Genomic DNA, 13,171 nt, shown 5'->3' on the forward strand with positions numbered 1-13,171 from the left:
CGCTCTCAAGTTCGCCGCTTGCAACGCTCTCAAGTTCGCCGCTTGCAACGCTCTCAAGTTCGCCGCTTGCAACGCTCTCAAGTTCGCCGCTTGCAACGCTCTCAAGTTCGCCGCTTGCAACGCTCTCAAGTTCGCCGCTTGCAACGCTCTCAAGTTCGCCGCTTGCAACGCTCTCAAGTTCGCCGCTTGCAACGCTCTCAAGTTCGCCGGTTGCAACGCACCTCAGCTCTCTGGATGCGATGGACAAGATGGCTGTTTCGCCAGTGCCTACGGGCAAGATGGCCGCCCCTTTGGTGTCAAGGAACATAGGGGGTGTTCCAGCCATCGAGTCCGCTCCAGAACCTGTGCTACTTGCCCTGCCAGCGCCCCACGAGCTCCTTGTCCACGAATCGACCATGGCCACCGTTGATTTCCCCAAGAACTTTTTGGGGGGGGGCCATATACCAGAGGGTGGGGAGCTTGTGGGTGGGGACCCTGCACGGCCGCAACCATCAGCGTGCTCCGAACTGCTAGGGTCGCCCATGGACTATAAACCCCTATGGCCATTAATGGACTGTAGGCCACTAAGGCCATGTATGGACTCCGACCTGCCGTGGCTGCTCAAGCCGCCTGACCTGCCGTGGCTGCCCAAGCCGCCTGACCTGCCGTGGCTGCCTGAACCACCCGATCTACCGTGGCCGCCCAAGCCACCTGACCCACCGTGGCTGCCCGAGTTCCAGGGGCTGCATTGGAGATCCCGTTCCTGGCTGCTACTAGATCTCCAATGCACCCACCCCCCCCTCCCTAGCTGTTCCTTCACGTCGCGAGGACGCGCCTTCCGGGAGGGGGGCGTTATGTCACGATCACCATCTGTTCCTGTCATGTTCCTGTCACATCCCGGACTACATTTCCCATGATCCTCCATTGCTCATCACCTGCACTCACTTCACAATCATTCCACACTAATCACCACACCCAGCTGCAGCTCATTATCAGGACTATAAAGGACTTTCACTCACACCACCTCAGGGCGAAGTCTTGTTGTCACTTGTGTCACATTTCTGAGCGTTTCCTTGTATCCTGTTTGCCTGTCTGTGATTGATTTTGCCTGATTCCTGTTTTACGACCCATTGCTGCCTGCCTCGATCCTTGCCTGTACCCTGACTACGACTCTGCCTGTTCCTTATTGCTCCTGTTTGTTCCTGTTTGACCCTGCCTGAACGACCACGCTCACTTCTAATAAAACGCTGCACTTGGATCTCCTGCCTGAGCCTCCCATTCGTTACAAGATGACACCCAAGCTCCATTACTGACCATATAAAGGCGCCTCCATTTCCATATATGGTTTGAGTGATCTGAACCATATATTTACATTATTTTCATACAATTTATGAAGTAGACATCCTATATAGAAGTAGTATGGGAAGTTTGGCAGAATTTGATATGAATTTAGCCTCTAATAAACATAAAAATAACATGCATGTGGGTTATAGATCACCGCCACAATCATAAATGTATTTTTTTTTTCTATTAAAAACATTTTTAGACCTTTTTTTCTCAAAAAATTGAATGGATGTTATCTTTTGGCATGAAAACAAACATGTTTCAACCAATCTTTAATGATTTTTCATGTTCATCGCTATTTCAAAATAAAGGTCTGAACATGCCTTATGGGTATGAAAATATGCTTGTTGCAAATTGATAAATTACTGCTCCTCTCTAATTTATTTTGAAAATCAGTCTCCAAATATGTAAACTAGAGATTCTAAGTAGTTTGTCAAGATTAGTTTAGGTTTAGTATAGAATATTACTGTTTTAAATATGTAATGGCTGTGGGCCCACCGGTGGGCCCATGACAGTTAACAGGTTAATATTTTAATTATCATTAAAACTATATTTGATTATTGCTTTTCAACTTCCCTCCATGTAATGTGTTTATAAGCGCAGCACTGCTTTGTTCACAGAGGTTATCGGCTTTATTTCTTTAGTTCCATAAGCGCCACCTACTGACAGAGAATAGATTTACATTTACATTTACATTTTCATTCAGCCTGTCTGCCGTTTTTGTTCACAACAATGTGAAAATCTGACTAAATTTTAACTGGTAGATGGAAAATAAGCTAATTTGCATTCTTAAAATCTCAATTCACCCTTCGCCGGGAGTTTGATTGACAGGCGATCTAACCAAACATAACGTCAAATCTGCCATTCTGTCCAACAAACAAACCAGACAGGAGAGTTAGTACATTAACGTAAACTTGAACTTGAAAAATGATGTATTGATGTCTCTCCACGGTTAAAAAAAACATACCTTCTGATTTTGATGTTCATTCATGTTTATTTCGTGCAATAACTAGGGAGAGATGATTGGTTTACATGTCGCTCAAATTGAGGCATACACATTAAACAGGCACAAAACGGTATCTATTAATTTAACTTCTTTAAAAAAAAAATACAATTTGAAAGCTAAAACTCTGTCTTGTCTGTCGGATGTAGCGACAGTAACAAGGGAGGTGTGTGTTTATGGAGTGTCAATTCAGATGTAGTATTGTTTATAGAGCAGATAAAATGCATGTAATTAGGGCTGCAACAACTAATCGATAAACGAAAATGAAAAGCATCAACAATGAATGTCATTATCAGTTAGTCGTGTCTGAGTCTTTAAAGCTTTGAGCTAATGCATTAGCGTAATGTTTAACATGACTTGGTGTTGTGCCGAATTTCGACCTCCTGCCAAATTATAACCCCCCTCGTTATAGTCACTACCTGATTGCCTAATCCCACCCCAATCCTAACCCCTCCCCCACGCCTACTCCTAAACCTACCAACACTAGGGGGGTAAAAATTTGGCAGAGGGTTGAAATTTGGCACAACACTGACGCGCACATGTGCGTCAAACAGACGGGACGCATTAGAAAGGGAGACAATTAAAATTCAGTGCAAAAATATTCATTTTGCTGAAGTATCTGTTGTTTGACATTAAGTTTAGGTTTAAAAGTCAACTTGTAATTCAAGTATTGTATGAGAGTGGGATGGCAGCGTGTAATTGAATATAAATGTAACACTTTTTACATTTACAGGATAAAGAAATGACAGTAACAGGTTACTGAGTGAATGTGTGTGTGTTCCTGCAGAACATTACTCACTCTAAAAAATGCTGGGTTAAAAACAATAAAAGTTGGGTTGAAAATGGACAAACCCAGCAATTGGGTTGTTTTAACCCAGAGATTGGGTTAAATGTTTGACCCAGCCTGCTGGGTAGTTTTTATTTAACCCAAATATTGTTAAAAGTACTGTATTACTTTCTTAAAATGAACCCAAAATATGTTGGAAACTAACATGTATTAATATGTTTAATAAACAAACATTTATTAATACGTTTTTTGAATAATAATTAAGCAATAAACATTTATTAAATTGCTTATTTATAAATGTTCACCTTTTGATTATTATTGTTGCCTCTAGTAATTATGTGTCTGAATTTTAATGTCTTACCTATTTTGGGTTCATTTTAAGTCATTTTTAAACAATAGTTGAGTTAAATAAAAATGCCCAGCATGTTGGGCAAACTTTTAACCCAATCGCTGGGTTTGTCCATTTTCAACCCAACTTGGGTTGTTTTTATCCCAGCATTTTTTTAGAGTGCTCTTATCTGTTAACACGGACTTTGTGTTTTTATTTTTCTCTATTATTATCTTCAATTTTAATGTAGGGATTTATAGCTCTTTGCATATAGCATACATATAGATATATTCACTATATATGTTTTCATATGATACGATTGATTGGGCAGGATGTGGAATAGTGTGTTTTGTCAGTAAAATAAAATAAAGAAAATTGGGCTTTTAATCAGATTAATAGAAGAAATAATCGGCCAACTAATCGATTATCAAAATAATTGTTACTTGTAATTCATCATTTTCACTCATCCATTTCATAAAAAGTATTTAAGCTAAATTTACAGCACATTTTCACTGTACCGTGATATTGATAACCGCAATCATTTTAAAGACATTTTAATACCATTTCAGCATAGTATGGCACTAAAATGATTCCCAGAATTGGTGAAGCTACTTAAAAGTTAAAAGTTTAGGGTCAGTAAGATTTTTTTCTTTGTTTGTTTTAAAGAAATTACTGCCAGTAAAGATTTCTATTTAAAATAAATTCTGGAATTTCTATTGATCAAAGAATCCTGAGAAACAAAATGTATCAGTTTCCACAAAAATATGACTGATAATAATAATAATAAATGTTTCTTGAGCAGCAAATTATCTTATTAGAATGATTTCTGAAGGATCATGTGATAATTCAGCTTTGAATTATAAAATTGTACAAATATTTCACAAAACCTTTGACTGGTAGAGTAGTTAAAGTTAGCAAGCCACTAAGAAGAAGCAGAATATATTTTAAATGTAATTTATTCCTGTGAAGCAAAGCTGAATTTTCATAATTATTTATTTTGTAGTACAAGCAGTATTTTTGCACAAACATGTCATGGCAAATCTGGAAATAAAATCTTTAAACTCAAACAACAAATCCACTCTTTGAACGAATAATCTTCTCCAGTAATCACAAACAACTAGAAATCATGTCCAAACAAACTTTTTTTGATTGTTTATCTGGACCGTTATATTTCCACTTCTCATTAATATGCATCACACTGTACCGAAGGATTGTACATTCATTATATTCAAAAATTGCTGGAGTTACCGTTCAATTAAGCCCTTAATGATGGGGATTGTATAGGCGGCGTGTGTGTCCTCTATAAAGCAGAGACACAGACTAGTTTGGATGCTGGCGAGACTGTAATTTCACCGTCCTCTCTTTTACATTTTAATGGACTGAGGCTTGCAGGAATCCAGTTTTGCCTCTTTGATTTAAGCAGGAAGCACTTGAATAAATATACAGTTCCTTGACAAGCAAAAAAATGGGAAGTGGGAGGAAAAAATAAAAGCAGGGCAAATTAGACATTTGGTATTGATTGCCAGCTTATGCTAGAGAGATGCAGAGGCCCATTTGATGTAAGAGATTTGTAGCAGAATCATACAGAGAAATATTGAGAGTGTTTAGTAACACAACTTCTCTGAAGATTAACCAGCTCATCTGAACTGTGTTTTATCAACTTTTAAACGCGTATTTACACCAGAAACGCAAAACGCACAGCACTCTATGTTTGCTCGATGGTGCGTAGCTTCCTTCTCTACACATATTGGTTTCAGTCCCGACAAGACGGAGAGAAAAAGAGATTTAGTCATCACAGGATTTCACAAAACAGATATTTTGTTCATCCCTTTCAATGCCGGATGTTCCCACAGCTAAAAAATTTAAAAAGATCTCCGGGGGGGTTTTCTAGCACCATCCAGCATTATTGGAGCTATAAATATAAGATAAGATGCTGAATAAACAAGCGCACTCTAATAAACATGCAGCGACTGCTATGCACAGTGTCACCAAGCTGGAAAAAACAACATCACATGACCTTTGGATTTGTCCTATATCTCAAGAGGGAGCATAACTTCACTTATTTTATATATATATATATATATATATATATATATATATATATATATATATATATATATATTATATATATATATATTATATATATATATATATATATATAATATATATATATATATATATATATATATATATATATATATATATTAGACATGCTTTGTGATTATTAAAATTTAATTAAAGCATTTAAATTGAATGCAGAAATATTAAACAGATTTAAAGGGATAGTTTATCCAAATGTTCTGTTGAAAACAAAGGAAGATATTTTGAAGAATGTTTGTAACCCAACAGTTGATGGACCCCATTGACTTCCATAGTGTTGTTTTTTCCATACTGCGGCGGAAGTAGAGCTTAGATTCTCTGCCCGAGCCCGAGCCCGGACTCGGCCCGACCCGACCCGATATTTCCCGCCACCGTCCTCGGGCCGGGTCGGGTCGGGCCCTTGTCACGTGTCATGCGCAGCGTCTCGTCCACTCGCAGTCTCGCACGCGTGACGCATCACACCTGTTGTGCGTGTTGAACTATTCAGTAGCTTAAAGCCTCGTTTAAAGCCTCGTTTACACTACACGCGTGCGGCTGCGACGCGGCTACCGGAGCTGATACGCGGCCACTCTAGTCAATGCTCGTGTTTACACCAGCCGCGCCGCGGTGCGTTTGAGAAGCGTCCCAGAAGCGGCTCACCGCGCAGCTTCGCTAAAGATATTTTTGACGGACGCCGCGTCCAAGACGCGCAGCTGAAATACAAAATAAAGTCAAAATAATCACCCTGAGTAAACTCCCGCTCATATTTCACATTAATACGATGCCAGAAACTGACGACAAGAGATTCGAACTTGAAATTTCTTGTTTTTTGTTGTGTTTTAACTTCATCTGTATGGCTACAGCAAAATAAAGTATGGCATAGCAATAAACACAATCAAACCGGACAAAATATAACCATTTAGCCATTAAAAACATGAAAAAATTAACGAAAACAATGTTTGCCAGGCAAATCTAGTGGTCTCGCGAATCCAGCCGCTTCGCTTCTGAAATGCTTCTGGTGTGAGTTGACACCGCTCAGAGGACGGAACAAAACCTTGTCGGAGCCGAAACGAGGCTTAAGTACAACATGGAGCTTGAAGAACCAAAGAAAAAAAATAAAACAGGAGAATTAACTTTGAGCAAGTCTGGAGGAAAATCGGAGGTATGGAAACATTTTAAACTAGTTTTAATAAACAAACAACGCAGTTTACATGCTTCTTCCTTGTCGTATTATTCATTAAGATAATAATTAATAAATGCACGCACAATTATGAACTTGATAAATGTTACAGATATGTTTTACTATGCACAAACAAATGCTTTTCAACTTACATATGCAAAATTCAGAATTAAATGAATGTGCTGCAATTTGTACAAAAAGAGAGTCTAGCAATAGCCTACGTGTTTTAGCCATTAAATAAGCACATTTAGTTTCAAGTTTGTTAAGTTTTGTTTTGAAGAAAGATTTTCTTTAAAGTGAATTTCGTTTAGTATTAATTGTATCTTAATTTTAATACATTTTTCATCATCCAATTACCTGGATTTAATACATAAAAAGCAATATAGCAGACAATATAATATTGATATGGAGGCGCCGGCGCGCCACGGACACACTTACACCATTTGAAACTCGTAACACACGCTGTCACCGAATTTACAAATGCACATCTTGCTTGTTGCTCACACACATATTATGTTAAAATAACAATAGGTTGAAGTAACATTATTAATAATAATTAATCTTTAAGAATATTTGATTGAATGCTGAATGTTGAGCTTGTTCAATTTAATAAAATTAAAACTTTATTATAATTAAAATAATTTAATATTTAATATTGAGTGGCCAATTTTTGCTCATTTATTAATAGTATTTATATAATTTATATAACTGCGCAGCTCCCCCCTGTAGCCTATGATCTAGCACAGCAGCACCTGCGTTAAAAAAAATAAAATAATCTGGCGCCGCCCCTGGTTATAACGGCCCACATATTAAAAATGGTCGGGTTTAAATCGGGCTCGGGCTCATAATTACAGTGGACGTGTCGGGCCGGGCCGGGCTCGGACACAACGTGCTCGGGCTCGGGTAGGGTCGGGCTTGATTTGTTGGGCCCGATCTAAGCTCTATGCGGAAGTCAATGGTGTCGCAGAACTGTTAGACTTATAGAGTATTTTAGCTGTCTATCACTAACAAAGCTTAACGGATTAGTTCATTTTTAAATAAAATTTTCCTGATAATTTACTCATGTCATCCAAGATGTTCATGTCTTTCTTTCTTCAGTCGAAAAGAAATTAAAGTTTTTGAAGAAAACATTTCAGGATTTTTTTCCATTTGGTTTTCCATTTTGCGATCTAGAGAAACCATCAGCCATTTTCTAAAAACTAATTGTTCTATACTTGCACAAGCATATTGTACATGACAATTTAGTTCAAACTTTGACCTGTGGAGGGCAGTAATGCACTCAGCAGTGTCTGCACTGCTGGAATTCTAATGGAGAAGAAGAAGAAAGCTAATTCAAGATGAGCGTTTTTGGTTAAAACGTATAAAATGTATTTATTTTTTTTAGAAAATGGCCGATGGTTTCTCTAGATAAGACTCTTATTTCTTGTCTGGGATCGCTGTAAACTGTAATTTTGACCTTCAACCGTTTGGGCTCCATTGAAGTCCACTATATGGAGAAAAATCCTGGAATGTTTTCATCAAAAACTTTAATTTCTTTTCGACTGAAGAAAGAAAGACATGAACATATTGGATAACGTGGGGGTGAGTAACTTATCAGGAAATTTTCATTTGAAAGTGAACTAATCCTTTATCCTTTAATGACTATCCTAGGAGAACATGCTAAAAACATGCTTTGCTCAAACATGCTAACAAAATGCTAATTCATGATATCAAAATGCAAAAACATGCAAGCAATGTGTAAAAACATGCTAGCAAAATGCTAATTTATGCTATCAATGTGTTTAAACATGCTAATAACAAATGCTAATTCATGCTATTAATGTGTTTAAACATGGTAAGAACATGCAAAAACATGCAAGCAATGTGTTAAAACATGCTATCAACATGTTAAAACATGCTAATAACATGCTAATTCATGATATCAAAATGCAAAAACATGCAAGCAATGTGTTAAAAAATGCTAGCAACATTTTAATTCATGTTATCAATGTGTTTAAACATGCTAAGAACATGTTAATTTGTGTTATTATTGTGCTAAAACATGCTAACAAAATACTAAAACATACTAGCAACATGCTAATTCATGCTATCAATGTGTTCTAACATGCTAAGAACATGGTAAAACATGATATCAAAATGCCAAAAATGCTAGTAATGCATTAAAACATGTTAACAACACTCTAATTCATGTTATCAGTATGTTTAAACATGCTAAGAACATGTTAATTGGTGTTATTATTGTTAAAAAATGTTAACAAAATACTAAAACATACTAGCAACATGCTAATTCATGCTATCAATGTGTTTTAACAATGCTACAAACATGGTAAAACATGATATCAAAATGCAAAAAATGCTAGTAATGCATTAAAACATGTTAACAACATGCTAATTTGTGCTATAATTGTGTTAAACATGCTAAAAATATGCTAAAACATACTAACATGCCAATTCATGCCATCAGTATTTAAACATGCTAAGAACATGCTAAAACATGCTATCAACATGCTAATTCATGATATCAAAATGTAAAAACATGCAAGCAATGTGTTAAAATGTGCTAACAGCATGCTAATTAATGCTAGCAATGTAATAAAACATCACGTTGCTAGCATGAATTAGCAACATCCTAAATGCTAACAAAATATTAAATCATATTAACAACATGTTAATGCTATCAACATGCTAATTCTTGCTAGCAACATTGGTTGCACCCCAAATGACACACTATACACTATGTACTTATGCACTATGTACTCATCCATGTAGTGTATGAATTGTATATGTTTATTTTGTCATTTAACAACAGAGTCTGATCGCCCTCTCCCTCCACTACATAATTAAAGCTGCAACAGTCGAGTGCATGACGTGTCCAACATTCCACACTTTCTTTTTTCCGTTCATGTAGTGCATCATCCGGGTATTTAAAGTGCACTTTTTCTTTTTGGAATTTTCTGTGTGAACGCACTACTCGCACTATTTGTACTTAAAAAATGTTAAAAATGAGTTTAAACATACTAAGAACATGCTAATTCATGCTATTTTTGTGCTAAAACATGCTAACAACATGCTAGCAGAATGCCAATTAATGTTATCAAAATAAAAGAACATGCAAGCAATGTGTTAAAACATGCTAACAACATGATAATTCATGCTATCAACATGTTACTGCGTGCTAATTCATGCTAGCAACATCCTAAAAATGCTAGCAATGTGGTAGAACATGCTAGCAAAACATGCTAATTCATGCTAATTCTCTTTCCACTTCACACAATTGAAAACTTTTATACAGCTTTCTCAAGCCAACATCAACGTTTGTCTACAAATTTTTCAATCTAGTTAGACGTGTTTTGATTGCTAACATTTCATTTAACCAGTAGGGGGAAAAAAATTACAAAGGGGATAAAATTAAATCCAGAAAAAATCATTTAAATTTTTTGGGAAAAAAATGGAATTTGGGGAAAAATAAAATGGATTTAATATAGGGCCCTAGATCTGGACCAAGCAATATGTCTGTAATATAATTATATTTAGATCTCCAGCTAATCTGCTTCTTCTCTCTCCTGCAGTGATGGAAGTTTGGCCACCAAACAGATCGTTTTCCTCCAGAGACCAATGTTGCCTCGCAAGAAGAAAGACTCCAAGGTGCGTGACCTCTCATTCCAGACGCATTACTGACACACTGCTGTCAAACACACACATACTTTCACAATCTCTGCTGCCCCACTGAAACATACACGTCGTTTGTGTTAGCAGCCAAGTGTTTTTACAGGGTTCGGTGCCGGCGTCAGGCATTTCCTTAAATCACCACATAAAATGAGGCCGAAAGCACAAGACGCTTGAACAGAACAATGCATAATTTAAACAAAGATTTAACTCCATGTCACTTCAAAGAAAACCAGAGGGAGTGTGTGCTTAGTGGGTGTTACTGCATGTTTGGCTTTCCTGAAGCTATTTATTTGCACGGCAGTGTTGTCTTTTTACATTTTTTTTTGGAAGAAAGGGCCAGTGCAGTTGAGCCGTGCACACTTGTCAGTTGTATACGTAATTAAATTCTTTGTAAAAGCTTCCGGTCTCATGCATCTCAATGAGGAAACTAAAGCAGAGCGATTGGTGAGAGCATCAAAAAGTTAAGAAATACTTTATGCAAATGAGGGGTGGGTGGCAGCCAATCGCTAGCCTCCGCTGACTGCACACAAAGAAATTGAGAAATTGTCCTCTAAATCAGCAGGAAGCAGATACACATGACATATGTTTATTCCAGTAACCTTAAACTTCACTAGTAAAAAAAAAGGAATCGTGTAAAACCCAGTAAACCGTGAGATTATTACTTTCGACATTAGAACAAAATATATGGATATGAAAACTAAATTAATCATCTCTTAAATATTTTCTGTGTGTTGATTATCAGTAGTGTAATACTTAGTTTATAATCAGAATTAGTTAGTTCAATTAGTTATTCAAATGTAAGACGGCATAAAAAATAAATAAAGACGAGCCTCAGTGTTCCTCCTCGGCTAAATTCAATTCAACCATCAGTTTTCACACTTTTATGTGAAAAAAAGCTTCAAAAATGAAATATTTATTGCGCACTTTAGTTAGATCAATTAAATAAAATGTGTGTTGAAATCACTGATCTTGTGCCGCACTGACTGACAGCTGCTGTGATTATAAAGAGAGAGCGGCGCTCGCTTTCTGTGTCATTCATTCACAAGAAAAGTTATTGTTTTTCAGGAGATTTTTTGAGTATTTCATACTTCACTTTAATACTTAGTCAAAAACTAAGTGAAAAATGATTATAGGAAATGGCTGATATATGCGCCAAAAAATGCTACTTTGCTGCCACCTGCTGGTTAAAGTGGTAATTATTGTCTTTTTTATTTTTAAATAAGTGTTTCCTATCAAATGTTGAATTTCCTACATTTTTAAACGTTCGGTTTTACAGTGGGGACAATCTCAGAAGGATGAACAAATAATGTTTGTGGTCATCACATTAAAAATAACATTTGAAGTGCTGGAGAAAATAATGTGTGTTTGTGTCTAATTACAGACGCGACATTTTTAAACGGTCCTAATAGCTTTGTCTTTATTGCAATCAATAAAACTGGTTTATTGGCATATTAGGTAAATGTGATAACTGCATTAAGATTTGAATACAACATTAAAAAGTCAACCATTGATGGTTTTGTGTCGATGTACAGCGACTACAGAATGAACAGCTAACAGTTCACTGGAAATTCACCCAAGCTTGCTTAACTACAACCAGGAAGTAAACGCGCACTTCCGCCAACGCCGCGATGACATCATTTTTGTCACGCGCACCCAAGCGAACTTGCGGACGCGTCGAGTATAAATCAGGCTTGAAAGATAAGTCAGTGATGTCTGTCATAAGCTGCTGGAGTTTCAGAGCTTAAATCACATGTATTTATGGCTTGCATTAGTGCCCGCCTACTTTTCCAGATCCGGAAGTATTTTTTCCATTCATATCTCCCATAGGGGTTTCAAAAAAAGTCTTTGTTAAAGAAAGCGTTATACAACTTTGAATTGAAGCAAAAAAGTGTTTGAAAATCGCACAAATGGCTTTAGTAAGGGAAAGAACTACAATAAAAATGACAGAAATATAAAACTATGCATATAAAAATAAAGTGTTTATATATATATATATATATATATATATATATATATATATATATATATATATATATATAAACATTTTAAGTTTGTTGCAAAAAATGCATTCAGATAATTATTTTGAGAGAGCATAAAGAGTCATTTAGTGCTACATGTGAGAAGGCGGAGCTAAAGAGCTCTTGTGTCATGTTTTGCTTTTTTTGACTCTCTGATTGGTGGAATTGTCTGTACAGCATCATGGGTAATGTAGTTTTTACCACAAATTCCACTGTTAAAAGTGCAGTCTGTAAATTTTAGCGGCATCTAGCGGTGAGGTTGCGAATTGCAATATAGAGAAGCTACTGTTGCAAACACAGGACAAAGATGTCGTTGTCTGATGAGGCGTTCACACCAGACGTGACTTTCGTGAATAAATCGCGCTATTCACGCATAGTTAGACGCTTGAACTTCATTCGCGCATGGAATTCACTTTCGCTTTATGGGAATGGCTCTCCTTTAAATATGTATCCCTCAGACTCTTCCACTTCTTTCTGCACACTTCCTCTGAATAACGCATCAACTTGTCAGCGGGAAAGTAGTTGTAAAATACGGCGAAAAAGCTCAATTTGCCGGCTTTAGCTAGATTGTAGTCTCAATATGTATATATTTAGCTCAAATTGAGTAAAGAGCGTTTTTTATAACTTACCAGATTGTCCAAACTCCTCACTCACTTTCTCCCAAGCAAGATCCTTTTTATTCCTGTTTCTATAAAAGTACGAAGATTTATCGTACAGCTCCAGGTATCCACATACAGTAACAATGATTTTATACTGCATTATTGTTTCAGATTTCTGCCTCCGC

General features: G+C 36.7%; 1 protein-coding gene across 3 annotated transcripts in view; it reads left to right on the plus strand.

Annotated features, from left to right (window-relative positions):
* The window catches only part of LOC137037881 (raftlin-like), a 133,977-nt gene that overhangs the window by 109,886 nt on the left and 10,920 nt on the right, over window positions 1–13,171 (plus strand). For all 3 annotated transcript variants that reach the window (XM_067412256.1, XM_067412274.1, XM_067412265.1), the window contains exon 9: window positions 10,270–10,345. In XM_067412256.1, coding sequence (XP_067268357.1) covers window positions 10,270–10,345 — 76 coding nt within the window. The remainder of the gene's footprint in view (window positions 1–10,269; window positions 10,346–13,171) is intronic.

The sequence above is a fragment of the Chanodichthys erythropterus genome, chromosome 2, assembly GCF_024489055.1.
Source record: "Chanodichthys erythropterus isolate Z2021 chromosome 2, ASM2448905v1, whole genome shotgun sequence".
Taxonomy (NCBI): Eukaryota; Metazoa; Chordata; class Actinopteri; order Cypriniformes; family Xenocyprididae; genus Chanodichthys; species Chanodichthys erythropterus.